Here is a 24267-nt window from a genome sequence, read left to right as displayed (position 1 = left end):
GACGGCAGTTCATGCATGAGCTAATACCTCATTTAGTGGGGAGGTAATGCTGACTAGGTTATTAAAAATTTTTGTATTTGTTTTTGAAATCTTATTTGGTTTAAATACTTTAACTAGTTTAAAAATCCTCGATTATTTTTAGTCTTTAAATACTGCTTTTACTATACATATTTTCAATTGTTATTTCATCGATTCTCGACTGGACACGAAAGTAGCAGACGGAACCACGAAAAAATATCCCCGGAACAACACATCAACATGGCGCATCTTATTGGCTTGAGCAGCGTAAACCCACCGTTGACGGCTTCAGAACGAGCTCAGAGATCAGTATTTGGTAATGATCTGTAAATTTTCGTGGATTTTCTTTTTCACATTGATCTATGACAGAAAACAAATGAGACAATCTCTTGCATGAAAACGACTCTTACTATCGCCAACACTCTCGGACTCTCAAGAGTACAATGTAGTAGTAGCAGGGATGGCTATCATTTGTCTTGGCCTTGCAGTCAATTTAACTCTTAACATCGCTTGAATATTGTCTGGTTTTGAGTCGTAAGTAGATTACAATATGGAATGTTAACCATCAAAACTTAAAATAGTTCTACACATTTTGGACTGTTATTTGTAGAGTTCTTGAAGCTGTTCAAATTTGGTGTGTTATTTAAAGTTGGTCGGCAGTAAGTTACAATTTTCAGCAGTCGTGCAACTGTCTGACGAATACTTTTTCATCTGAATTTCTAGGATTGTTAGTTTGTGGTGGTAAGAAATATACCTGTATATCGATGTCGTCACTGTATCGGAGAAAAATCTTGAACATTTGAACGAGGTTCCCCCTGATTCTCCTTCCCCTCAGAGAGTGGAGTCTTAAGAACTTAACCCTCTTAGCACCACATAAAAATAAAATATTTCAATGACTGGTTTATAACTGTAACTGTGAAGACGCCAGTGGGTGAAGTTTGTTTTTTATTATTACTGCTATGGGGTAAGCATTAAACCAAGAAACCTATACATTTTTGGAAAGAAGTAAACTTGAACTGAGCAATAAAAGTAATGAAAATCGCCTTCCCTGTGTTTCATGACAAAGCCACAATTGTAGCCTATCGTACTAAGAGGGTTAAGTTTATTAGAGTAAGATATATCTTTACCTTCTAAAAGTGATTTAGTGGCACGTCTTTGTACTCTTTCTACTAATATAGATTGCCTCTTTAAGTTCGAACTCCACATGTGAAAAGCCATAGTCGGTTTTGATGGAAGCATTTTATTGACTTAGAAAAGAGATATATTTCTTCTTAGAAGAATATAGGCAGTGTACATTACTACATACTAGATGTCAAGGAAACGTAAAAAGTTGATGCCTTTAAAGTTCTTCATTGATTTAAATACAAAACATTAGCATAGAGATTTTAAGTGACATTTAAAAAGTGTAAGATCGTGTAAAAATGGAAATTATATATCATTAGATCAAAGTGCAGAGTTATGAATGTAGGTAAAAATAATCGAAGATGACCATATAAAATAAAAATGAATAATAAGATAATAATAAAAGATAATAAAAGCTTGAGATGACAAGAAGAATTTTAGAGTCGATTTTGATTGTTAATTTGTTTTTGGTTTGCATATCCAAAGAGTGGTAAGCAAGACAAATAAGAGAGTTGGCATTTTAATGGAGTACTCCTAATTATTTAGATGAGGAGACTTTTTAAAATTGTAAAAAACACTTGTGCATCTTCATTTGGAATATGACAGTGTGTTCTGATGTCAATTCTTAAAAAAAAAGCAGTCAATATTAGTGTATATCATTTTAAGATTGCAGTTTAAAAAAAAAATTTTTTTGGTTATTATCAATGATATTGATAAAAGAAGGTAGACTCTCGAGTGTAAACATGAAGGTAACTTTTTCTTCCAGTTGGCAATATACCCTATGATGCTACAGAGGAGCAGCTCAAAGAAATTTTTAATCAAGTTGGACCAGTCGTCAGTTTCAGGCAAGTAAAGATGGTCTACAGGTGGTTTTTATAATAAAATCAGACATTGATATTTAGTATATATTACTAATCTTATTTTCTGAAGAAAAGTTTTTATCTGTAAAAATATTATTTCTTTAAAGATGGCAGTGTTTCTGTTTGTTGAGTAATGCATTACAGCTTCACTTAGCTACCTCATATGTTAATACACAGGCAAGTTGAATATGGTGGTATGTCATTCGTTAGAGTATCTTGTCAGCAAACCTTTATTCTTGCTACTGTGTGTATATTCGAATACAGTTGCAAAATTTTGAGCTTTTTTTTTTTTCAAAACTTCTTTTGCAAGGTTTATGAGACGGTGGACAGGGTGTCTGCTGTGGGAAAATCCATAAATTTTTTTTTTTTATTAAAATGCATTATGAGGTATTCACTTCCATAGATTTTTTTTAAAACATCTTTTTGCCAAGATAGGTTATGCACTGACCACATGCCACCCTCCATATCATCATTGAACAACCTATTGAGTGGCAGTCCTCCCGCTATATAACTTTTGTGGACTTTGAGAAGAGATTTGACAGTGTAGACAGGAACGTCACCTGGATGCTGATGATCCACTATGGCATTCCACCTAAGCTCTTAAACATTATTCATGGGTTGTACGAAGACTCATCCTGCCAAGTTATTCACAATGGTAAACTCACTAAACCTTTGTAATGAAGACCAGTGTAAGACAAGGCTGCATATTATCACCAGCAATCTTCATCTTCCTGATGGTCATAGACTGAATTATGCGCAAGACAACACCACCTGTATCCAGTGGACCTTCACCAAATGGCTAGAGGACCTGGACTTTGCAGATGACATTAGTCCACTATCTCATCGGCAACAGCATGCACAAACCAAACTGAGTAAGCTAACATCAGTGAAAGCAGAGAAGACTGGCTTAAAGGTCAACAGAAAGAAGACCGAAGTGATGAGAATCAACAACAAGCAGGAACTCCCAATCCAACTTCAAGGAGAGAACATCCTGGAAACAACAGCTTTACGTATCTGGGGAGCATTGTCAACAAGGATTGTGGAGGGGATGATGACATCAAAGGCCGCATTAACAAGGCCAGGCATGCTTTCAACAGCCTACACCCCATCTGGAACTCCCGAGCATTATCCTTCCACGGTAAGACCTGCATCTTCAGCACCAATGTGAAAAATGTCCTACTGTATTGTTCTGTAACCTGGAGAGTGATAAACACCGTCAACAACAAGCTCCAGACCTTTACCAACCAATGCCTATGCCATATTCTGGGAATAAGATGGCCTGAAAAGATCTCCAACAGAAGCCAGTGGAAAAGAATCAACCAGAATGCCACTAGCCAAGACATCAAAAAGCACAAATGGGGCTGGATAGGACACACCCTGCGCAGACTGGCTTACACCATTGCCAAGCAGGCACTTGACTGGAATCCTCGGGAAGAGGAGAGTTGGGAGACCAGAACAGACTTGGAAAAGAACAGTAGAAAGCGTGGCAAATTACATCGGAACCACATGGCCCCAACTAAAGGGGGCTGCCCAAAACCGGGTCCTCTGGCGAGGTGGTGTTGCGGCTCTATGCTCCTCGAGGAGTAGCAAGAACTAAACTAATATTGAAAAATATTGATGACAATTTTTTGCATTTTTCAGGTTGGTGTATGACAGAGAAACTGGCAAACCAAAGGGTTATGGATTCTGTGAGTATCAGGACCAAGAAACAGCCCAGAGTGCCATGCGCAACCTCAACAATCATGACTTTAATGGACGGCCACTCCGTGTAGGGTTTGCAGCTGGAGAACAGAGCAAAGAAGAAATGAAAGGGATGCAGCAGGCAGTGGGCGGCATGGTACTTGAGGTCAGTTTATTTTTTATTAATCAGGTTTGACTACTGTGTATAAATAAAAGTTTGTTTAAGTTAATCCACTTGTGCTGCAAAATTAAAAGTTTAATTCCAACCTCACCAGCTGTTTTGTGTTTATGTATTAATTTACTTTCAAAAATGTTATTGTGAGTTATTAAAAGTCATTGGTTTTTTTTTTTTTCTTTTTTTTTTGGATTTGTAGTCCCCATATGGTGATCCAGTGGAACCAGAAAAAGCACCTGAAGCTATTTCAAAAGCTGTAGCCAGTTTGCCACCTGAACAGATGTTTGAACTAATGAAACAAATGAAAGTAAGTTCTTAGCGATTAAACAGCTGTTCCACACAAAGGTATACTTTCCTTGTAAGACTGGGGTAGCAAGAGATATTTCACACTTGCATCCCCTTCCCCTTGTTTCCTAACTGGAAGGTGTATATTCCTTGTAGTTAAAAACCCAGAGAAACCCAGCCGGTAGTTTGATTGTTGAACTCTTTTAAGAAATTTGTCTATTATCTGTATTAAAGTGGCTCTGTAATGTAACATTATCAATAGTACAAATTGGAAATGTGCTTATTTGTATGTGTTTGCATGTTCGTGCATTGAAAATACAAATACTTTTTTAACAAATACAAATAGAATTGTTATTTGTCTCTTGAATATGACTAAGTTGGTTTTTTTTTTTTGCAAGATATTACAATGCTTTTGATGCAGTCTTCACTGCTCATTCTTTAGCTTTGCATCCAAAACAACCCCAATGAGGCAAGGAACATGCTTCTTCAGAATCCACAGCTAGCCTATGCTTTGCTGCAGGCTCAGATTGTAATGAAGATTGTTGATCCTCAAGTTGCAATGGTGTGTAAGTCGTGGACATTTTATGAACTCCAGTTAAAGTGATTGGAATAAACATTTTAAAGCCTTCATTTTAGTCATTTGTTCCCGTTAATAGACATGGATACACATTTGCACAAAAAGCTTTCTAGTGACCTCTTTTCTTCCTTGTTTGAAATATGGTCCTCTAAGATACTTGTTCGAAAAGGAACATTAAAATTTGGTTGGAAAATGTAAAGAACAGTAAAATATCTTAAAAGTTTAGCTGTGTTAAACTTGATTAAATGTTTCAATATTATTAGAAAATATATTTCAACATAAAAACTTTTCTCTGCTTTGTTGAGTCTGAAACATCCACAAAACTCATTAAAAATTTGGACTCAAGTGAAAAATAGAGAAGGTATCTAAATCTTCACAGTGCGTTGTAATTGTGTTTGGAGTTTCACTTTTTTGCAATTGGAAAGCTACTGCTGTTTCATATTACACGTGTGTATTAAAAGAAGTTATGACATGACTGCAGGCCATGCTATATCGAGATGACAGCTTGCCTCTTGCACCAGTAACACAACAGTCACCACATATTGTAAGTATCTGTTTGCAGTTATTATGTGAGCTATGATGAAGCATCTACTTGTTAATTGTAAAGTGTGTTGATTTCATTGTAAATTAAAAGTTACTGCAAGACTCTCAGCTGGTAACTCTCCTATGTTCGAGAAGGCATCCATCTTCACTCTTTTGTCCACCAAATGACATCAAGGTGGGCAAAACCAACATCACCTTTTGCGTCTTCTGTCAGGAATCTGGGATTCATTGCAGACATGACTCTTACTAAACAAGTTACAGCTGTCAGTCTTCCTATATTATGAGCTACGCAAGATCAGCACCATCCGTCACATTCTGTCTACGCACGCTACCAACACTTTTGTCTGTGTGTTTGCTCTATCCAGACTTGATTACTGCAACTTGATCTTGCTTGCTGGCTGTCCTGCATACCTTTTTCACAAACTCCAGAAAGTACAGAACTCTTATGCATGTTTGGTGCTTAGAGCTAGGAAACATGACCACGCCACTCCTGTCCTTCATTTTCTGCACTGGCTACCCATCCGTTCTCATATTCAGTACAAACTGACTGTGCTGTGTTTTAATTTCTTTGTTGGCACCTGCTCTGATTATTTCTTTGTTTTTCCCTTACATCCCAACCAGACAACTCCGCTCCTTGTCTGATGATCGTCTCCTTACTCTTCCTGTCACCAGAACAACATATGGGCATAGGATTTGTAGTTATTTTGCAGCGAAAAAATGGAAATCTCTCCCTTTCCATATCTGCCACCCATGCACTATTGAAGCCTTTAAACGTGCACTAAAAACACACCTCTTCCATGAACATTACTCCTAACAATCTTTCCCTCAAAGCTAGTCTTTTGTCACACCCTTCCCTGCTCATATTCCTTTTGCAACATCGTGTTACTCTGTTCTTGTTTTTTGGTTCCTCTTTGCATTTTCTGAATTTGATTTTATTATTTGTTACTATTGTTTATTATTTTATAGTTCATATGTTGTTTTCCTGTCCCTCATATGCTGTCCATATTTCATTCTTTTTTTTTTTTTACGCGCTAAGAGCATATTCTTTAGGAGTTTGAGTATGCGCTTGACCAATTTTGCTTATTATAACTTTAAGTTATTTAAAATTTTTACAGATTGAGGTGTAATGTATGTCAAAGGTTTAAAGAAATTCTTTTATATTACTAGACTACTTTATCAAAGTATTGAGAGATGAATATTTATGACTGCTTTAGGGTTTATTTTCATTTGTGTTCTAGACACCACCTTCTTCATCCAGAATTCCTGCACCTGCCCCCTCTGTTCCTGCAATGCCAGGTATGATTATTCAGTTAGATAGGTAACATAAATATAACTTTTTAGGCAGTATGTTCTGTCACCATTGTGTTGGTTACATAAAATTTCATTACAGTCATGCACCACATAACATTTTGGTCAGCAATGGATTGCATATACATCTAATAAGATTATAATGGAGCTGAAAAATTGCCTAGTGACATTGCAGTGTTGCATTGTAACACATTGCTTATGTTTTCGTGGTCATGTTGATGTAAACAACAGTCATACATAGATCAATATTAAAATGTTACATTTCTTAACTACCTGCTTGGTTGCTAATAATGGTGTCAGTGAGCATTCTTCTTCAGCAAATATGTGCAGTTACATTATGTACAAGGAAAAATTACTTCTGGAGCTACTAAATGCGAATTGTGGAGTCCCAGGACAATGCTCGGGCTAGTCTTGCATTTTAAAAGCCTTTGACATTTTATCGTAATTTGAATGAGATTTATTATGCTGTTTTCTTTAGAATGTGTCATTCCATGCCACCTTCTCAGTCCCACAAAAAGTTGTGAAGTTGAAAGGTACTTTGTAAAATACAACATCAGTGGTATTGGATATGACTGTTGTACTCTTTGCAGTAAACATCCTTGTTGACAGTTTCAAGACCATAAGTAAAGTTTTATTTTTTTAATCTTTATTTAGCTGCACCAGTTCGAACATTTCCTGCAGCAGGTGCCTCAGCTTTGCCAATGGCTACTCCCATAGGCGGTCCATTGAGGCCAGAACTAAGGGATCCCCGTAGTGCTATGCCTGCTGCTGTACCTCCTCGCCCTGGCGTTCAGGTAACTTTAAACATAGGGGTTTTTTGGTATCAAATGTAAGGTTTTATGTTGGAATATGGACTTCAGTTTTCACATCTCTGGTTGGAGATGTCTGATTTCTTAAACTTGGATGAATAGCTTTTAAAGAAAGCTTGAGGAATTAATTGTCAAAGTTTTTTTTTTTTTTTTTGCATTTTCACTTTAATATGTCAGCTATAAGTTAAAAAAACTCTGCGGTTTTGTAGCTTCTAATATTACCAATCATATATTTTTGACAACATATTTTTTACAATTCTCTTGAAAAAAATCAGATCTTTTGTTATGCACAAATAGTTAAAAATTAGTTATTACACAGTTTATATAAAGTTTTAAAATAATTTGCACTTAGTCCTTTAAGTTTACATTGTGCATTTTTTACTTTCAACTTTGCAATGTCAGCTGCATTTTTATAAAGGTGCACACTTTTTGCATAGATTCCTACTGGACCTATGCCAAATGTGCAAGACCCGATGATATCAGCTCAAGACCAGGAAAAGGTTAGTGCATCTGTCTGCACGAGGGTTAAACAAACCTCTTTTTCTTTCTTCTGCAGCTTTTTATAGATGCTTATAGCATACCATTACCAGCATGCTCTTTGGTTTTTAAGAACTAAAACTGAAAAATACTATGCAATCTAAGCATATTTATTTGCCATAGGCTAATGGTGGAAAGTGTTCTTTGAATATTGTAGTGTCTCCATTTTGACATCTGATATGATTAGCATGTTGTATATATAAAGATTTGCTGCTGTTTTCAAACCCTTGTCTAAACCTGTTGCTGACTGAAATCTCATTATTTGTTAACAGCAAGCCAGGTGTATAAACTGTTTTTAACCAGATATCATCTGACATTTTCAGGCAGCACTTATCATGCAGGTGCTTCAGCTTACTGACCAGCAGATTGCCATGCTGCCTCCCGATCAGCGCCAGTCCATCTTAATTCTTAAGGAGCAGATATCAAAGAATTAATAGCTCTCCTTACTGTTCATCATATTAGCATTGTGACAGTTAAAAGTTTTTTCATGATCAGCAGCTATAACCTTGATCTTTGTAACATCAACACGTAACAGACATGCTGTATTTAACTATGCTGCCATGTTTGTGTATTTACATGTTAAAAGTGTTATATTTACAATGTGTTAGCTTTGCTGCTGGTAACTCATATTACTGATGTATGCTTCATAATCACCAATCTGATCGTATTAAATCTTTTCCATGAATGTCATGTGTTCTGGAAATTTGGTTTTCTTTGTGGTCAGGTTTTTCGTGTTCATGTTGTGCTTCCTAATGGAGTCTTTTTCTTAAAAAAGTAAATCTCAGCAAAACAGACATACTTGTTTGCAAATCAAAGGCAGAAGCACCTTTAATTTGGTTTGATCATCGCATGTGACTGAAAACCAAGGCATTAGGTGCATTATATTCAACATGATAGAAATAAACATACTAATATTTTGTCTTGTATTTCTGTTTATACCAAAATTGTTACTTGTCCCTTTGATATCAGGAGTAGTTTAAATTTGCAAGTTTTCTTTTCAAATTTTAACGCTTGGCACCTAGAAAACTTTTTGCTTCGCTTTATTTACCACTTTTTAAAGGAGTGCAAAGCTGAGTGGCAACTTGATGCTTTCAGACCAAGCAGTGCAGATCATGACAGAAATATATATTCAAATGTCTCTTGCAGCAACACCTTTCACATTGCAGTTTGAAATTGCTCATGGTAAAGATATATGTAATTGTGTATGTGCTTTCTGAGAATGGGAAAGAGAGTACTCAATTTTTCAACACCTCCCCCTATCGGCATTTTAGCTTCATAATGTGAAGTGTAGAGAGCCTGGTTAGTGGTTTCATGGTGGGATTCCACGTCATAAAAGCATTCTAAATTATTATTGGTAAAAAGTCACAGAAACAAGATAGCCGACAAGAAGTGTAAGCGCATGTCAGCACATTGTAATCCTGATCAAAGTGTGGTCTTTCTTTAGTCCACACTTGTTATACTTTTTCACCTACTCTTATGTGAAGTGGCTTTAGATAGAACTTTGAATCAAGATAGAATAACCCATGTGCTCCTTTTTGGTCACAGAAATAACCCAAGTGTTTCCCATTATATATGAGAATAGATGTTGATTGTTTGAGCTATTTCCATTTTGGATGGTGACAGTAGAACCAATAAATAAAGGGAAAGAACAAAAAGCTTTTGACAAAACGCTGATGAAAATGGAAAAAAAGCCTGCTGTAATGATAAAGAAGTATACGGTCACTTTCTTTTACCATCTTTAAGTGAGCTTGGGCTTGAGCTACATGGTTCTTAAGTTTTGGATATTCAAGTTCAACAAGTTTTTGTTAGGTTAGCACAAAATCTGATATGCCACTCTAAAAATATGGTGTTTCATTTAATTTTGCAAAACAGAATACGCGGAACTTTGCCACAAAAATGCTTCCGACAGAATCCCCCAAATCAAATACTGACATTTATTGCTATTTTTATCACATACTATCATACGAATGCTCCCACCACCACCACCACCAAAAGACACAAGCAACCCCCAAAACAAGTACTAATAATTTATGTAGGTGAATAAAGTCAAAACATAAGAAATAGTAATAATACTAATTATATACTGCTAAAAACAGTATAACTATACTTAAAACTATTTGTATTAGAGAACTTGAAAGCTGACAAGTCCAACTGACTAGTGCACTGTTGTAGCGTGGTGACATCGTTCACGAAGGGAATTAGTTTCAGATCCTTACAAACGCAGTTCATGTCTAGCATATCAGCTACGAAGACGCTGAACCCTAGTGTTAAGAAAGCATTCGGTACATTCTCCACTAAGTGAGCAAATGACAATTTCTACTTCTAACCAACTTCCTCATCTTCGTGACACGGGTTGCTGGGATTGTCATCCGGGCGACTGCTGCATTTCCCAGCAAACCTGACAAAATGGCTCTGGTGGGAGGAGACTGGACGTAATAATGGAAATATTTAAATATTGTGTACACCATGTCGTCTTCGCCAGCTAATGCGAAAATGAAACGGTTCACTTTAAGAGGTGTACTTGATGGACTTCGGTCATCAGTCAGTGCTCCAACGAAGAGTGATACAGAGATTGAGGAGACTCTGCGATCCGAACATTTCCACATCTGCAAGGTACATCAGTGCTAGATCTATGGTAATAAGGATAGGCACATTTACGCGTTTTTATAAGATAATGGATACTAAACTGCTAGAGCCGTTACAATTTGCTGTTGCAGACCGTGCGACATGGATTTCCCTACCAACCGACCTCTGTGGCATTTGATCCCGTACAGCATATTTTAGCCATCGGCAACAAAACTGGGTCACTTAGGATGTATCCTTGCGGTTGCGGCTAACAACTACGTTATTTTATTATCAGTATCGGTATTTTTATGTAGTCCTGCATAGACAGTTTTACGTGATATCGCTTTTTAAAATGAAATAACATTAACATTACTCCTAACTTAACACTTTTTAATGGATGCTATCATTCCGGATTTTGGTATTGTTACCAACTTAAGGCGATAAAGATGCTAAGGTAGGCATTGCAACAAGGATTTGGTGATATTTGTGTGTTGGAAATGTTCTCGATAATTAATCGCGTCGAAAGCATATTATTTTAAGTTAGTGTTTATTTCTATATCATATTATTGTTGATGACAGTTTTGGTAACGTGTACTTCTTTGTAACTGACATTAAAAGCCTTTAGTTAAGTGAGATTTTTCATGAATGAGGCAATCAGTAAACTTACAAAAGACTGAAACCAGTAATTAAAAAAAAATAGAACGTTTATTATCAAAGTAAAATAGCTATTCTTGGTGTGGCTAGTGGCATGATTTTGTTTAGAATTTGTAAATTGCAGTCAAGAAATAATATTAATTAAAAAGTCTCTTCACTAGGAAGTAACATTATTTTTGCAGGAAAATCTTCTCTACCTCATGGCATGTTTGCAACAGACTTGTAGTGAGCTTGAAAATGACGTACTAACTGTGAGCACTGTGTTGAGTCCATTTTGACTGTACGTTCACTCTCACTTACCCACCAACTGACTGATATTCACCTTACCACCTTGCCACCAAATCACCTACCTGCCAAAACTTACATAAAAATCATATATAGACGAATTTTTTGGTCAGTGACAGAATTCAAACTAGTAATATATTATAATCCATATTAAACATTTTTATTTGACCAAGAAGTTCAGAATGAAACCTTGGAGTTACAAAAATAATTTTGCTTGGTGATTTATTAGGAGTTGAAAGAATGAGTGGTTTGTGTATGGGGGAAAGTTGAAGGGTGGGGCTGTCTGAAACTTAGGTATTCAGTTGATCAAAAACTATGTGCAGCATAAAAAATATTTCTGTCATAATCTGCTGTCCTCTTAATTAAAAAATATATATGCATTAAATATACTTCTTACCACTTTAGAAATTATTTCCTTTCCCGTTGGCAAAAGCGCTCGCTAGGGGAACCTATAAAAAGATCGTGACATATATATATATACTTTTAAAAAAGTTACTGAACTTTTTCACATTTTTCACAAAGGATTAGAATTCACAAATGTTAGTGAATATATTTACTGATGAAATTTAAAATGAAGTCTTTTTCTTTTCCCTGTACTCAAAGTTGACCTTGTCCTTTAAATTTGCAATCTGAAGAGTTTATCAGCTGCTCAAGTGCCTAACAGGTCTGAGAAAATATTGATAAAAATTGAAATATTTATCACAGCCATCAGCACTGCAGAGGTACTGTGGCTGGTCACTGATAGTGTTGGTTTGAGTGGCATTTTAATTTCCTCTCATGCCTGGTTTCCGGATTGATCTGTCACCAACGGGATGAATGATAACAATAAGCCCCACAGCTTTACCGCTTAGTGGCTCCACTTGCGTCTTCGTTTATCTTTGCATGATTTCATGAGTGAAAGACCAAGAATTGTAAATGCTCTGATCAAACTTGAGTGTGATTGTCAGTCTGAATATACAGCAAAGGCTGCAAGCCTCCTACCCAAGGCAATGAAGCCCCAAAACAGTTAATTGCTTCTTGTATCAAAATCAGAGAAGAGTAGCTGTCCCTGACCTGTCTTGCAGCTAGCTTAAATTCTAAGGTGATCCTTTAAGACATTAGACATGTAAATAATAAATTCTTGTACCTGTCAAATGCTTATTGAAATTTATAGAAGGTTAAGTGAAGTGGAGAAAAGTTTGATAGACCTATTTATATTCCATGATGAAAATAGTTCCAGAAAGAAAAAAAAATCCTTTACAGTTTACTTAATGTGATGCCTCTTATTTGGTGGATATAGACTCTGGTCTGTGATTTTTGTTTAAAGGTAGACCACATATGTAAATGTTCATGTGTTCAGTTTACTTGTGAGCATAGTATGGCTGCCCATAAGAATGGGTGATTTGTTGAACTTTTTTGTATATTAACACAGCAAATCCCCAGCATTGTTTATTGCTTCTCTTTTTTAAAAAACAAACTTGCTTATAACATTAAATTTTACTTCATATTATAATTGCTTTGACATCTAAATTGTCCTGAGGCCCTTTGATAGAAGTGTGTGTATAGGATTTTTGGGTGTTCAAAGAACTAGTAATCAAACAATAAGTATTTTTGTAAGTATCCAGTGTTTAGTGCCTGATGTTTTCTCCATATTACACAAAAGCAGATAAGAAAGAATATTTAAATAGCATTCACATGTGATTGGTATATCAATTAAAATAACTGCAGTATTATCCGTGTGGGTGGAAAGTGGAAACTGTTTATAAATTGTGTTCAGACTGATACATGGCATATGTAAAACAGATATATTTATTCTTGAAAAGATGCAACTTTTGGCAGCTTGATTACAGCACTATGAAATAGGATAGCTTAATACTAGTGCCTTGTAAAAGTGGACAAAAGTAGATGCATAGAATGTAAAGAGAAGTTAGATGTAATGTGACAGAGAAAGCCTGTGTCCAGGGTATTAAGGAAGGAAGACTTATTTTTACAGAGTGCTGTACTGAAGGCTGATTGATAAGAGTAGGGAGGATAAGTAAGCCTCCTATAACACTGCAGACTATTTCTGCTCATTAGACAGTTGTTTGTCACCTTTGCCTAGTGCTGTACTGCCTATGTTTTATCACTAGAACAATTGCTTATGTAATTAAAAAAAAAACCCATTAAAGCAAAAGTAGTATGTCTCAAACCTTTTACCTCATTTTAAACCTTTGCTTTTTTCCAGCTGTCTCTGCAAACACTTTTCTCTGCACTTTTACAGCAAATGGGAATATGCAGTGCAAAGTCTTCCCAAAGTCTAAATGCTTTTCTAAACCAATATGTGACTTTTTCTGCTTGAGAGAAGGGCATTTGGAAGTCACACAGTAGATGAGTAGAAAGAAGAAAGGACAGCCTGTGTTGGTCCTGCATGTAGACACACAGAATCAGCAGCTTGATAGAAGTTGACATAACTCTCCACAGAGGACATGCCTATCCTCATGTAGAGTTACAGATGAATAGAAATATTTTTGTAGTTGCGAGACTTTTACCTAACCTTTCATTATCAGTTTACATTCTTAGGCATCATTGCCATAATTGCAATAATTTACCCTATTATTGCATATGTTTAGAACCAGATGATTTTGTTACTGCATGTTTGGGATGTTTGTGGTTCTTACGCTGGTGGATAAATTAGTCCTTATGAAAACTGTAAATGTATTCTGGCTTAGGTAGCTTCTCAACATATACACATTTGTGTTAGTGGTGAATTAATTTTGTTAGTGAAATGAAAAAAAATTATTCTGTCATTCTTGTGCATTGAGATCCTTTTTTTTCTTTTAAAACCATAACTTATAAATTATTAATACTTGACAGTGACACTAATTTCTTGTTATGACAATTAAGTTTCTTTTTTCCTTGGCTTTGGAGTGACAACACTAAATGGAACTTAGTGGGAACCAGGATTAAACATGGAGAAGGGAGCTGAATTCCTAACATTTGTTGACTAGATGTCAGTTCCTATTGTTTGTAACTTCAGATCTAAATGGAATTATAAAAAAAACAAGGGAAAGTCTTATTTTTAATCTTAGTTGTGAGATATTTCAATTATTTTATCTATTTTCTATTACAGAGAGCATGGCAAAATAAATTTTCAGTTTGTGGTTTACAAAACTGCTAATTGTGAAATAAATAAAGAATTAAGTGCAAGTTTTTTCATCCATTTTCTTGTACACTTCTTTGCATTTGCATTTAGCCATAAATAGAAAAGTAAAAATAAACACTGAATGCTTGTTATTATGATGGGAGTGGAGGTAGAGAATGTTTTCCTTGACGAGGTTTAGCATTGGACGGCCTGGTGTAGATATACACTGCACACATGATGGAGAAGTAGCCATCTTCCAAGTGCTTTTTCTGATCAACGAGGTAGAGTATTTTTTAAGATTCGGTCATAATACATGCATTTCTTATACACATTAGAGACTATATCTAGTCTGTTTTGAAAGATATACCGGCACACACCTCTGTAGCATAAGCATATTTCATCTTGTCATTTATATAAACATAAACTCCCCCAAAGTTTTTTTTTTTTATTTTGTCCCCTCCCATAGACAACTTTGTATAAACGAAAAATTTCTTTTTGATCTTTGTGCACAGTGGAGCATAGTTGCCACCCAACTTAACAAAACTTTTAAAAACTGAGTGATAGTACTTTCTTGCTCAGCATATTTTTTGAGAGGATTGTGGAATTTCTATTTTAGAGCTTTAATGGTGCCAGACAATTGATAGTGTTAAAAAATTTTCGTAAGTCTTACATATTCTCATGAACAGATTTTTTCCAGGAACTTATCCAGGCAAATGAGGTCTCAGAAATGAAAGTCAAAGAGGGAAAAAATATCTAAAATGTTTCATCTGTAAAGCGTCCATTATTATAGTTTTTGAGACTGAAACTTAAACTGTAGAAAATTTGGATAGTATTATATGTGTTATATAATGATAACTCCCTCTGTGCATACATGCATGTACATGCTTGTGAGAGAAAGAAAAGAGAAAAAAGTGAATGGGAGTTTGGTTTGCATAAATGAAAAAAAATTTCATGGCAGAAGCATATGCTTGCCAATTGATCTGTTTTGTATCAAATGTGCCAGGGTGCTCTTGTAACAGTGTGTTCAGATGACACACTACATTTATGGAACTATCGACAGAAAAAACCTGAGATTGTTCATTCTCTCAAGTTTCAGAGGGAAAGGTAAATCAATTTTAGCTTACTTGTTCATTTGCATATTATTTTAGAATGAAAATTTTTGTTCTTTCTTTTTTCTGTTCAGTAGTTCTCAGATTTCTCTTCATTTTACATGTCATGCTCTATCTTGTTTTATAAATTCCATCTGTAGGGCATCCTTGTCAGAAACTTTGAGCATTTGAAGAAAAACAGAGCCTTAAAAGTTGTTTAGGAGGTGGAATATTGACCAGCTTATTGGTGTTTCCACCCCACTCTTTGAAGTACCCTTCTTGAACTGTGGTTATTTTAGTAGTTGGATTAAAAAATAAAACCCAAAACATAGGTGTGATGCTGGTCTATATTAATGTAAGAATACATGTATATATGAATTTGAGTAGCTCTCTTTATTCTTGCGTGTTTGCGTGCAGGCATACATGCAAGCAATCATGAATATATCGTGAATGTACCTTTTCGAGTTCAGTGTTGTGGAAGATTAAAACATTTTATGCAGATATTTCGCCTCCTTTCATTGCTTCATGTTTTGTGTGTGTGTGCTTAGTTTATGTGTTCATGGCAACATGTACACGTGTGCTTGCATTTTTCTGTCAACAGGATAACATACTGCCACTTGCCATTCCAGAGCAAGTGGTTATACATTGGTACAGAGCGTGGCAATGTACATATTGTCAACATCGAGTCTTTTGTTCTCTCTGGTTACGTCATCAACTGGAACAAAGCCATTGAACTGTATGTTAATGCTAAAAGTTATTTATATGTATGTGTGTATATACAAGTGTGTTCTCGCATGCATGAATGGCTGTGTCCATATAACCACATGATAAGCAGATGTGCATGTTAAGCTAATGGAGCAGACGTGTATGTGAATAGTTGTATTTGTCCCTGCACAAACATGGGGGAGAGAGGAATGGCATTTAGGTGGCACTCATGAAAGATTTCTCTGGAATTTTTCATCTTATTCACCTGTTAAAAGGATCTCCAAAATGAGCATGTCAACAGTGCTGCTTTGGGATTGGAAGATGCAATATTTGTGTGTGTATGTGTGAGAGAGAGAATTTTAAGAAACAAAAGTAACTATTGGAAGATTTATAACATTCAGTGTTTACTGTAATCAGGTCACGCAAAACACATCCTGGCCCTGTTGTCCATCTTAGTGATAACCCTGTTGATTCAAACAAGGTGAGATATGACTTCTGGTCTTTTTTTTTTAATTTAAAATTTATCTAGTCGCAATTAATTAAATTCCTGAAGGATAAAATAATTCATGTCAGTGGCAACAAAGCAACTTTTTCTTGGATAAATATCAATATATGTAATTTGTTGGTCAGTTTTAATCATTAACATTGCCCCTTTTTCTCTGTCTTTTGTAGTTGTTGATTGGGTTTGAGTCTGGTGCCATTGTCATGTGGGATCTTCGCAGCAAATCTGCTGATTGTCGTTTCAGTTCTCCAGAGGTAGGCCATGAACTACTTCCATTCAATTTTTTGTGTTATAAACAAAGAGGGCTATTTGAAATCAGACTGTCTAAAAACAGTTCTCTCTTGATTTAGCAGTAGCACTTACCAGGCTTTAGAAAATCTTAAGTGACTGTGACCCATTTCTCTATAACCTGTCACACAACCTTTAGCTAGAACGAACTCTGTTCTTGTTTTTAACACAATTACAGTTCGCTGTAGAGTTATGATTCAGTTCTATGCTTTCTTCCCACAAACCACATCTGCAGTCTGTGACATTGTTGAATATTTCTGGAACCATGAACAGATTCCTAAAATTTTATTTTAACGTTTGGATAGTCTCTGTAGAAATATGGTTGTATGACAGTGTCTGTCAAGAAGTTTGTGATAATTTGCTCAAAGTGTTTACTTTTGTAAAACATGTAGATGCAGACATGTCAGTCAAAGAACTTCATGATATGATAGATCTAATGTTTTCCATAACTGCATCATTCTTCAATAACCTTGCAAGTCCAGCAAACACACCCACTCACCCTTCCCATGTTTATTACAATGTGTTAGTGTGTAAAACAGTATTTTGCATTGGCAGGCCCTAAGGTCCATTGCTTGGCATCATGAGGGCAAGCAGTTTATTTGTAGCCATTCTGATGGTAGCTTAAGCACATGGAATGTAAAAGCACCACATAAAGCTGCAAGCATTTTGATGCCTCATGGTGAGTCCTTACCCTACTTGCTATAATTAGTGAAATGGTCAGTTAGGATAAGAGACGAACTACAGTAATCATCACAGCCATCATAACTATTGCAATTACCACAGTTGTTTGATCTTTGTGTCAGTGCAGTCATTCTACTAATGCCTGAGGTGGAAGCATATGTTTCTCACATGCTTATTTAGTTTATGGCATCCTTATAGTAATTATTCAGCTTTTTTTCATGTTCAGAAAAACGTATGACTGGTAAAGTAGTTTTGTAATTTTCAAAGTTGTGCTTTTTTTTTGGCAGCTAAAATAGGTGCTGATGGAAAGCCAGATCCATGCAAACCTATTGCAAAGGTTGCATGGAAGTCTGTACGAAATGGGTAGGCTGCTTCTCTTTTTTTTTTTTTGACAAACTCTTCATTTATTTGGGTAATTTTTTGGATAGATCATTAATGAATACAGAGAAGCCAATGCTAGCTTTGATTATTGTTCTTAAAGATTAAATAACTGTTGACAAAGAATTTGCAGTACAGGAGTGTGAGTAAAAATCATGAGATTTTGTGAGAATACAATAAGCAGGCCCATAACAGATAACTGATGCTTGATTAAATTAAGATTTTGGTCTGTTGGTATGGTGGTGATGGCATATAATGTTGGTTGACAGGGAGGATATGATAATCTTCTCAGGAGGGATGTCATATGATCGTTCAGGTCGCACACCTAGCATTACAGTAATGACTGGCAAGAGCACAACAGTGCTGGAGATGGAGCACAGTGTTGTTGACTTTGTTACACTATGTGAGACACCATGGTGCAGTGGTCAGTACTTAGTGATTTAGAAATGCTGTTATGTCTGAATGAGCTAACAGGCTTGAGGGGACTAGGTCTCCGCAGTTTTGTTTTTATGCTTGATTTGTAGTGATTTTAGTATTAATATTATTGACCTACATGTTTTCTTATGGTGTCCTCAGCATTGTTCTGGACTGTTTACTTCCTTTTGGCCTTTTATTTTTCGTCTGCTGATTTAGACTGTCTTAAGCCAGTCTTCTTTAACTAACACCATGATCTTTTCTTTGTTTATACGAGTCTGCACTGTGATGTACTTTACATCATCACCGGTCATATATTTTAGCATTTCAATGCAATTTCATACTGTTTGGTGATCATCTGAATACCAGGAGTCTTTTGGGACCATAGTAATGAAAAGAGGAAAATGTTGAAAACTCGAGGAAAAGTGGTTTGTTTCCGAAGTTATAAAGCAGTGTCCAGACCTTGCAGGTTGTGTTTTACCCCTGAAACCATGGTTATAAAGATGCTCTGGGGTAAAGAAAGATGAAGTCGTGTCCATGTGGCCAAGATATTGCATTGTAACTACAAAAGGAAAACACTTTTCTTTGCATTCCTGACTTTGCCCTGTGGAAACAGTTAGCTTTTGCTTTATAACTATGGCCTCTGATGGTTTTGTCTGCATTCTTGATTATTGATTGATCTGTTCTGCTTTTGACAAATGCCTATAATCTGTAGATCTAAACTACATCAATATCTTGGTCTAAGAACCGGATGTCATCTTCAAAACAACAGCTTTGGTATTCCATTAACTTATTTAGCATGTGTCATTCTTTGTAAAGTGCCATGATCTTGCCCAGACAGCTGGGACATAGCACTGTATACGTTTACTTTATTATTATTATTAATCTTTGTCAATAGAGATGTTGTTATCCGTTGATTCAAGATTTTATCAAGATAACACCTGGTCTAGTTTCTGTACTGTATTATGGCTGACCCTGCTGATTTGGTTGCATTTACCTCTTTCAGATTTCCAAGACCCATATGCTATTGTTGTACTCTTACAAAATGACCTGGTTGTTGTGGATCTCACAACACCTGGGTGGGTACATTTTGTAACTTTTTGTATTTATTTCTTTTAGTTTGAATTACTCTCACTTTCATTTATTATCTGTAAGCAAAGAGGGAGGCTTATGATCAAAGAAACTTGTTGTTTTTTGTCTATCGTAGGGAGGGGTGAAGATTAATAAGCTTATTGTCAATTACCTAGAAAAAAAGATGCATACCATAGTATTATTTATTTATAGTAATTATCCTGAAGTTGCTGGTAGGTGTTTTTCCTTGTTTGTTTTAAAGTTCATTTTCATCTTAGCAGATTCATCATGTCATCACAGTCTAAAAGTTACCTTGCCTTGTTGTTACACTTTTTTTTAAATACTTTTTTGTTCGAAACTTCTCATGCTGGGGATGTTTGCAGGTATCCCTGCTTTGAGAATCCATATCCCATGGATCTTCATGAATCTCCTGTTACAGCCTGTCAGTATTATGCTAACTGTCCCACAGACCTCATTCCTGCTTTCTACTCTGTTGGTTCAAGGCAAAAGAAAACAGGATTCAGTGAAAAGGTTTAAAGAGATATTTGATGTTTGTTTTTACACACATTGAAATTTGTCTGCCAGTTTGTGGTTTTCTGCCAAAATTCAATAGAGCATCAGTCTCCAAAATAATGTACCTTGTGCCATAAGTAATTCAGATAACATAGGCATGGGTAATGGAAATAGGTTTCTATTACTTTTATGGGAATAGTTCCACCTGGTGGTGGCATATTCAAATCACTATACCAAAATAATACTTACACCTTATAACGCATTTATATCAAGAGATCAGATAACCAACAGTTAACAGTTAAGATAACCAACAGTTAACTGAATTAACCACTGAATATGAAGCTTCAGTTGTTCCATGATAGGGAAGTGATGATACAGGTAGAAGCGAAGCTACCAGTCACAGTTCTAAGGCTCACAATGAAAAGAAGATTGAATAACATGATACACAATAGATAGCAGGATAGTGTACTTCAAAATCTCAACTAATTGTAGAAAAGAAACCTGACCCCCAAAAAATATTTAAGTGTTGCTTTGAGCAAGTTTCCCTTCTAGAAAATTTCTTTGCTGATGTCGTAGTTGTTACTTGGTCTGAATTTAGAAATGTTGTCATTTGTTACTTTATTGCAGTGGTTCTGAAAGTGTGGTCTTTGTCATCATATGTCAGCAAAGGGATGTTTAAATTGCCAGATATGCTAATTAGTCCAGTATTGATTTCACGCAAGTGTTAATATTATAGATGTCCAACTGCTCATTCGCATAAAATCCTCACCTATCACCTAAGTCTTTATGTCATGGCATGAGCATTGTGTCATTTAACTGCATCATCCGTTACCCTTAGTAATGCAGTGCACTTGTTTTTAATTTTTATGTGTACTTTGCGCAGTATGTAACTTTATGTAAACTTATTACTATATTAATGTCACAAAAGTACATTTAGTTTTGAATTGTAATGAAACAAATGTGGCAATTTAAATTTGAAATTCATGGTGCAGGGGGATTTTAAGCTTTGGTGGTCCACCGTATTTTTTACTTTAGTAAAGTGGTCTACGGTCCGAAATACTTTGAGAACCACTGCTCTATTGGTTTCTTATTTATAGCAATATGTCATATTTGTGATTATTTTTTTTTGATTGATCCCTATTATTTGTGACTACTGTCTTACTTATTTATAAAGCCCTAATTTTCTTATCTTCCAGACATGGCCAATTAATGGTGGTCAGTGGGGGACATCAACGGTGAGCTACCCTGAGATTATGATCACTGGGTATGTCAAAATAGCTTTTAGCTATAGTACCATAATATGTGGCTTTCTCCACTTACATTGAAAGTTGAGTTGAGAGCTATGTCCCTTCATCTAACAGGCTGAGGTGATCACCTCTCCTTGATTTTACTTCACTGTTGTGGTCATAATTCAGTATTGGATCTTCGTATTTGTTTTTATGTCAGCTGTGTTTTATTCCTTTCTCTCTCTCTCTCTTTTTTTTTTTTTTGATTTTTGGATGGCTTGGAAAACTTATTTTAACTTAAATTTCACATCTTTTTCATCATTTTGATATACAAAACATGGGTGTATGTAGCTATGGATCATTTATGAATTTTTAAAGAGTGTTTGGTCGTATTCTTTTTTGATGAATTTGCCAACTTTGAAGGCAACATTTTACTGTAAGAGTATGTATATCTCCGATCTCCTTGGGAAAAAATGGCAGCATAAATTAATTACATTAATTACAAAATATAAACTATGAAAGAAATAGTTTTGAACTGACATGTTCAAAATGGGATTTTGTGTAATTCATTCTATGCATAAATGCTAAAAAAAAAAATTAAGTTCTTTAAAAAGTCATTACTTTTTTATTTGGTAAATTTGATGAGGTTGGTATTAAGATTAATGGCTTTTAAAAGTCTGTTGAGCTATGCCATAAAATTCTGCTCTTGTCTAATAGCAAAAATTTCTTGAGAAAGTAATTGATGTGTAGCATGACATACTTTTTATATAAAATAGGAAAATTTCTCCCTTTTTTGCAGTCATGCAGATGGCTCACTGAAATTTTGGGATGCATCGTCAGGTACACTTTTTGATAATTATAAGGCAGTGAAATGGAATAAAATCATTGAAAGAATTCTTTATTGCTGAATGTTTAACATACATTATATGAGCAGTCTTTGTGGTTACATTTGATAAGTTATTGCATACTTTGCAAAAATTGAACTCGACATAGCTCAGATGAGTAAGTAGCTTGGCCATTTTTACACTGTTTTGAAACAAGTGTTGGTTTTGCAACAATGTTTAATAATAAACTTTGTTTAAAAATTAGGAAGATGAACTAGGAGTGTTGAAACTTTGATTCATGGTCAGTGGAATAGAACTTCATGGCTGTAATGTTATATTTTTTTCAGTGTCATTACAGATTTTATACAAACTAAAAACTGCCAAAATATTTGAGAAACCAAAGCGAGCAGCAGATATGCCAGATGATGACCCCTTTGCCATTCAGATCATCTATTTGTGTCCAGAGTCTCGCATTCTGTGTGTGGCTGGAACTACACATATTATGCTTTTCCGCTTTTCTCGGCAGGAACTTACCTTGGAAGTGACTGTATGTAGCTATGACTGTTTTATGCACATTGATTTACAGACTTTTTAATGCATATAGTTTTAAAAGGTTCAGTTTTTAAAGGCAGAATAAACTTTTTTTTTAAAAGATAAAATATTTAAGTTAGTACTTTTAAGTATTGAAGATTCTGCATAATAATTTTGTTCAGCAGGATTTACTTGAAACAGATGAATTTTAATCTCATATTTATGGTTACCCAAAGGTGTCTTACAAGATTTCTATGATGTTAAAAACAATTTGCTCGTCACCCATAAAAATGTTCATTTAAAGTTGAGAGTTTTCTGTTATGTATAAGATATTTGGGAGCAAAATTAACTGGAGCGTGAATGCCCATGTGTTTTGTTGTTTGTTTGCAGAGTTTAGAGTTTTCCATTGTATATGAGATATTTGATGAGCTGGATTCACCTGAATTTGAGTACCCATGTCTGCCTAACCCCAGCCTTGGGGTGACAGCACAACATAGCAGTAGTATGGGATCATACTCATCAAACACATCAGACAGTGCAAAGGTATATTATGACTGGCATACCTTCTGAAGCTAACTCCAGAGCATAAAGACATGCTCAGGATTTAGTACTGTAGCTATAAGACCAATGTTTCTCTGTACTGTCTAAATGAGCTGTGTTTCCTCCTTGCGTTTGTCATTTTGTGGGAGATACTTGGTGATGCAAAATGCATTTTGTTATTTCTCCCGCTGTGCAAGGAGACGGTGTAGAGAAAGAATTTGCCATTTCATTGTTGGTACATACTCTCATTCAGGTAATTAGAAGAAACTTTATTCTTGTGTAACTTTTTTAAGTAATTGAGGTAATCAAAGTAAATGCTAATGGTAGCCATTTCTCTCCACATCTGGCTTGAATATGTCAGATTTATTTGGTTTTTCATACAATACCTTATTTTAGATAGGGCTAATGGTAAGTCTAAACAGCCAGAAATGCTTTATCTTTTGCAAGCATGCTGAATGGATTTGTTACGTCACTACATCTTGAAAAGGGGCTGGGTCTGTCTCCTTATTTTCAAAATTCTGCTTCAGACCTTCAGCTGGTTTATTACATGCTTTCTTGTTACTTTGAGACCTTTGATCCCGGTTGCTTATGTGCAATTCTAGGCTTTCCTCCCTCCACAAATGACTAGTTGATGCACTGCACATGTCACATTGTGGCAATGCAGCTGTGGGTGGACTTTTCACAGATTCATGCTCCTCACCCGTGCTTCCATGTACTGCTGTCCCACGTGAGTGGCAACTGCCCATGGCTTGGGACACCTGCCACATCATTCTTAACCAACAACAGACCCTGTACACATTTTGGTTGGCCAGTTTGGATTGCCAGACTGCAGAGGAACTCTGTCTCTTTGGTTCTCTGTTGGAGTTGGTGGATCCTGACCTAGTGGGCAAGCTCCCATCCAAGAACCAGTATAGGGGCTTTCACCAGGAAAAACTCTGTTCCAGATGGAGCCCAGCCCTCAGCCTGGGTCTCCTCTGTAGTCTTTTTC

At 35.8% G+C, this 24267-nt stretch overlaps 2 protein-coding genes across 6 annotated transcripts in view; both read left to right on the top strand.

Annotated features, from left to right (window-relative positions):
* The first annotated feature begins 15 nt into the window (after positions 1 to 15).
* Positions 16 to 8604, top strand: LOC112566444 (cleavage stimulation factor subunit 2-like). Of its 2 annotated transcripts, XM_025242646.1 has the most exons (11): positions 16 to 43; positions 216 to 334; positions 1907 to 1985; positions 3642 to 3846; positions 4055 to 4162; positions 4583 to 4702; positions 5199 to 5261; positions 6499 to 6556; positions 7223 to 7362; positions 7815 to 7877; positions 8238 to 8604. In XM_025242646.1, exons 2-11 carry the CDS (start codon positions 259 to 261, stop codon positions 8346 to 8348), a joined length of 1023 nt encoding a protein of 340 aa, XP_025098431.1. In that variant the 5' UTR covers positions 16 to 43; positions 216 to 258; the 3' UTR covers positions 8349 to 8604. The 2 variants fall into 2 exon arrangements, with proteins under 2 accessions (XP_025098431.1, XP_025098432.1); XM_025242647.1 differs by lacking the exon at positions 16 to 43 and having other exon boundaries at positions 149 to 334.
* A 1448-nt stretch (positions 8605 to 10052) lies between these two features.
* The window catches only part of LOC112566441 (syntaxin-binding protein 5-like), a 42334-nt gene continuing 28119 nt past the window's right edge, over positions 10053 to 24267 (top strand). For 2 of the 4 annotated variants that reach the window (XM_025242642.1, XM_025242641.1), the window contains exons 1-16: positions 10054 to 10527; positions 10632 to 10729; positions 14718 to 14799; positions 15522 to 15622; positions 16208 to 16342; positions 16729 to 16792; positions 16984 to 17067; positions 17657 to 17780; positions 18070 to 18145; positions 18430 to 18584; positions 19581 to 19653; positions 20029 to 20176; positions 21355 to 21422; positions 22184 to 22224; positions 22556 to 22755; positions 23130 to 23282. In XM_025242642.1, the coding sequence (XP_025098427.1) occupies positions 10381 to 10527; positions 10632 to 10729; positions 14718 to 14799; positions 15522 to 15622; positions 16208 to 16342; positions 16729 to 16792; positions 16984 to 17067; positions 17657 to 17780; positions 18070 to 18145; positions 18430 to 18584; positions 19581 to 19653; positions 20029 to 20176; positions 21355 to 21422; positions 22184 to 22224; positions 22556 to 22755; positions 23130 to 23282 (1749 nt within the window). In that variant the 5' untranslated portion in view covers positions 10054 to 10380. Of the gene's footprint in view, positions 10528 to 10631; positions 10730 to 14717; positions 14800 to 15521; positions 15623 to 16207; positions 16343 to 16728; positions 16793 to 16983; positions 17068 to 17656; positions 17781 to 18069; positions 18146 to 18429; positions 18585 to 19580; positions 19654 to 20028; positions 20177 to 21354; positions 21423 to 22183; positions 22225 to 22555; positions 22756 to 23129; positions 23283 to 24267 lie in introns of all 4 variants that reach the window. The other 2 variants (XM_025242643.1, XM_025242644.1) reach the window with 2 other exon arrangements.

The sequence above is a fragment of the Pomacea canaliculata genome, linkage group LG6, assembly GCF_003073045.1.
Source record: "Pomacea canaliculata isolate SZHN2017 linkage group LG6, ASM307304v1, whole genome shotgun sequence".
NCBI classification, from domain to species: Eukaryota; Metazoa; Mollusca; class Gastropoda; order Architaenioglossa; family Ampullariidae; genus Pomacea; species Pomacea canaliculata.
The sequence above is the reverse complement of the archived record's forward strand: the minus strand, read 5'-3'. Positions and strand labels throughout refer to the sequence as shown.

What these genes read in the sequence shown, in the direction of transcription:
- LOC112566444 (XM_025242646.1), top strand. Translation starts at nt 259, where the DNA reads ATGGCGCATCTTATTGGCTTGAGCAGCGTAAACCCACCGTTGACGGCT. An exon ending in GGACCAGTCGTCAGTTTCAG is followed by an intron (nt 1,986 to 3,641) that starts GCAAGTAAAGAT and finishes TGCATTTTTCAG; the next exon opens with GTTGGTGTATGACAGAGAAA. An exon ending in CTCTGTTCCTGCAATGCCAG is followed by an intron (nt 6,557 to 7,222) that starts GTATGATTATTC and finishes ATCTTTATTTAG; the next exon opens with CTGCACCAGTTCGAACATTT.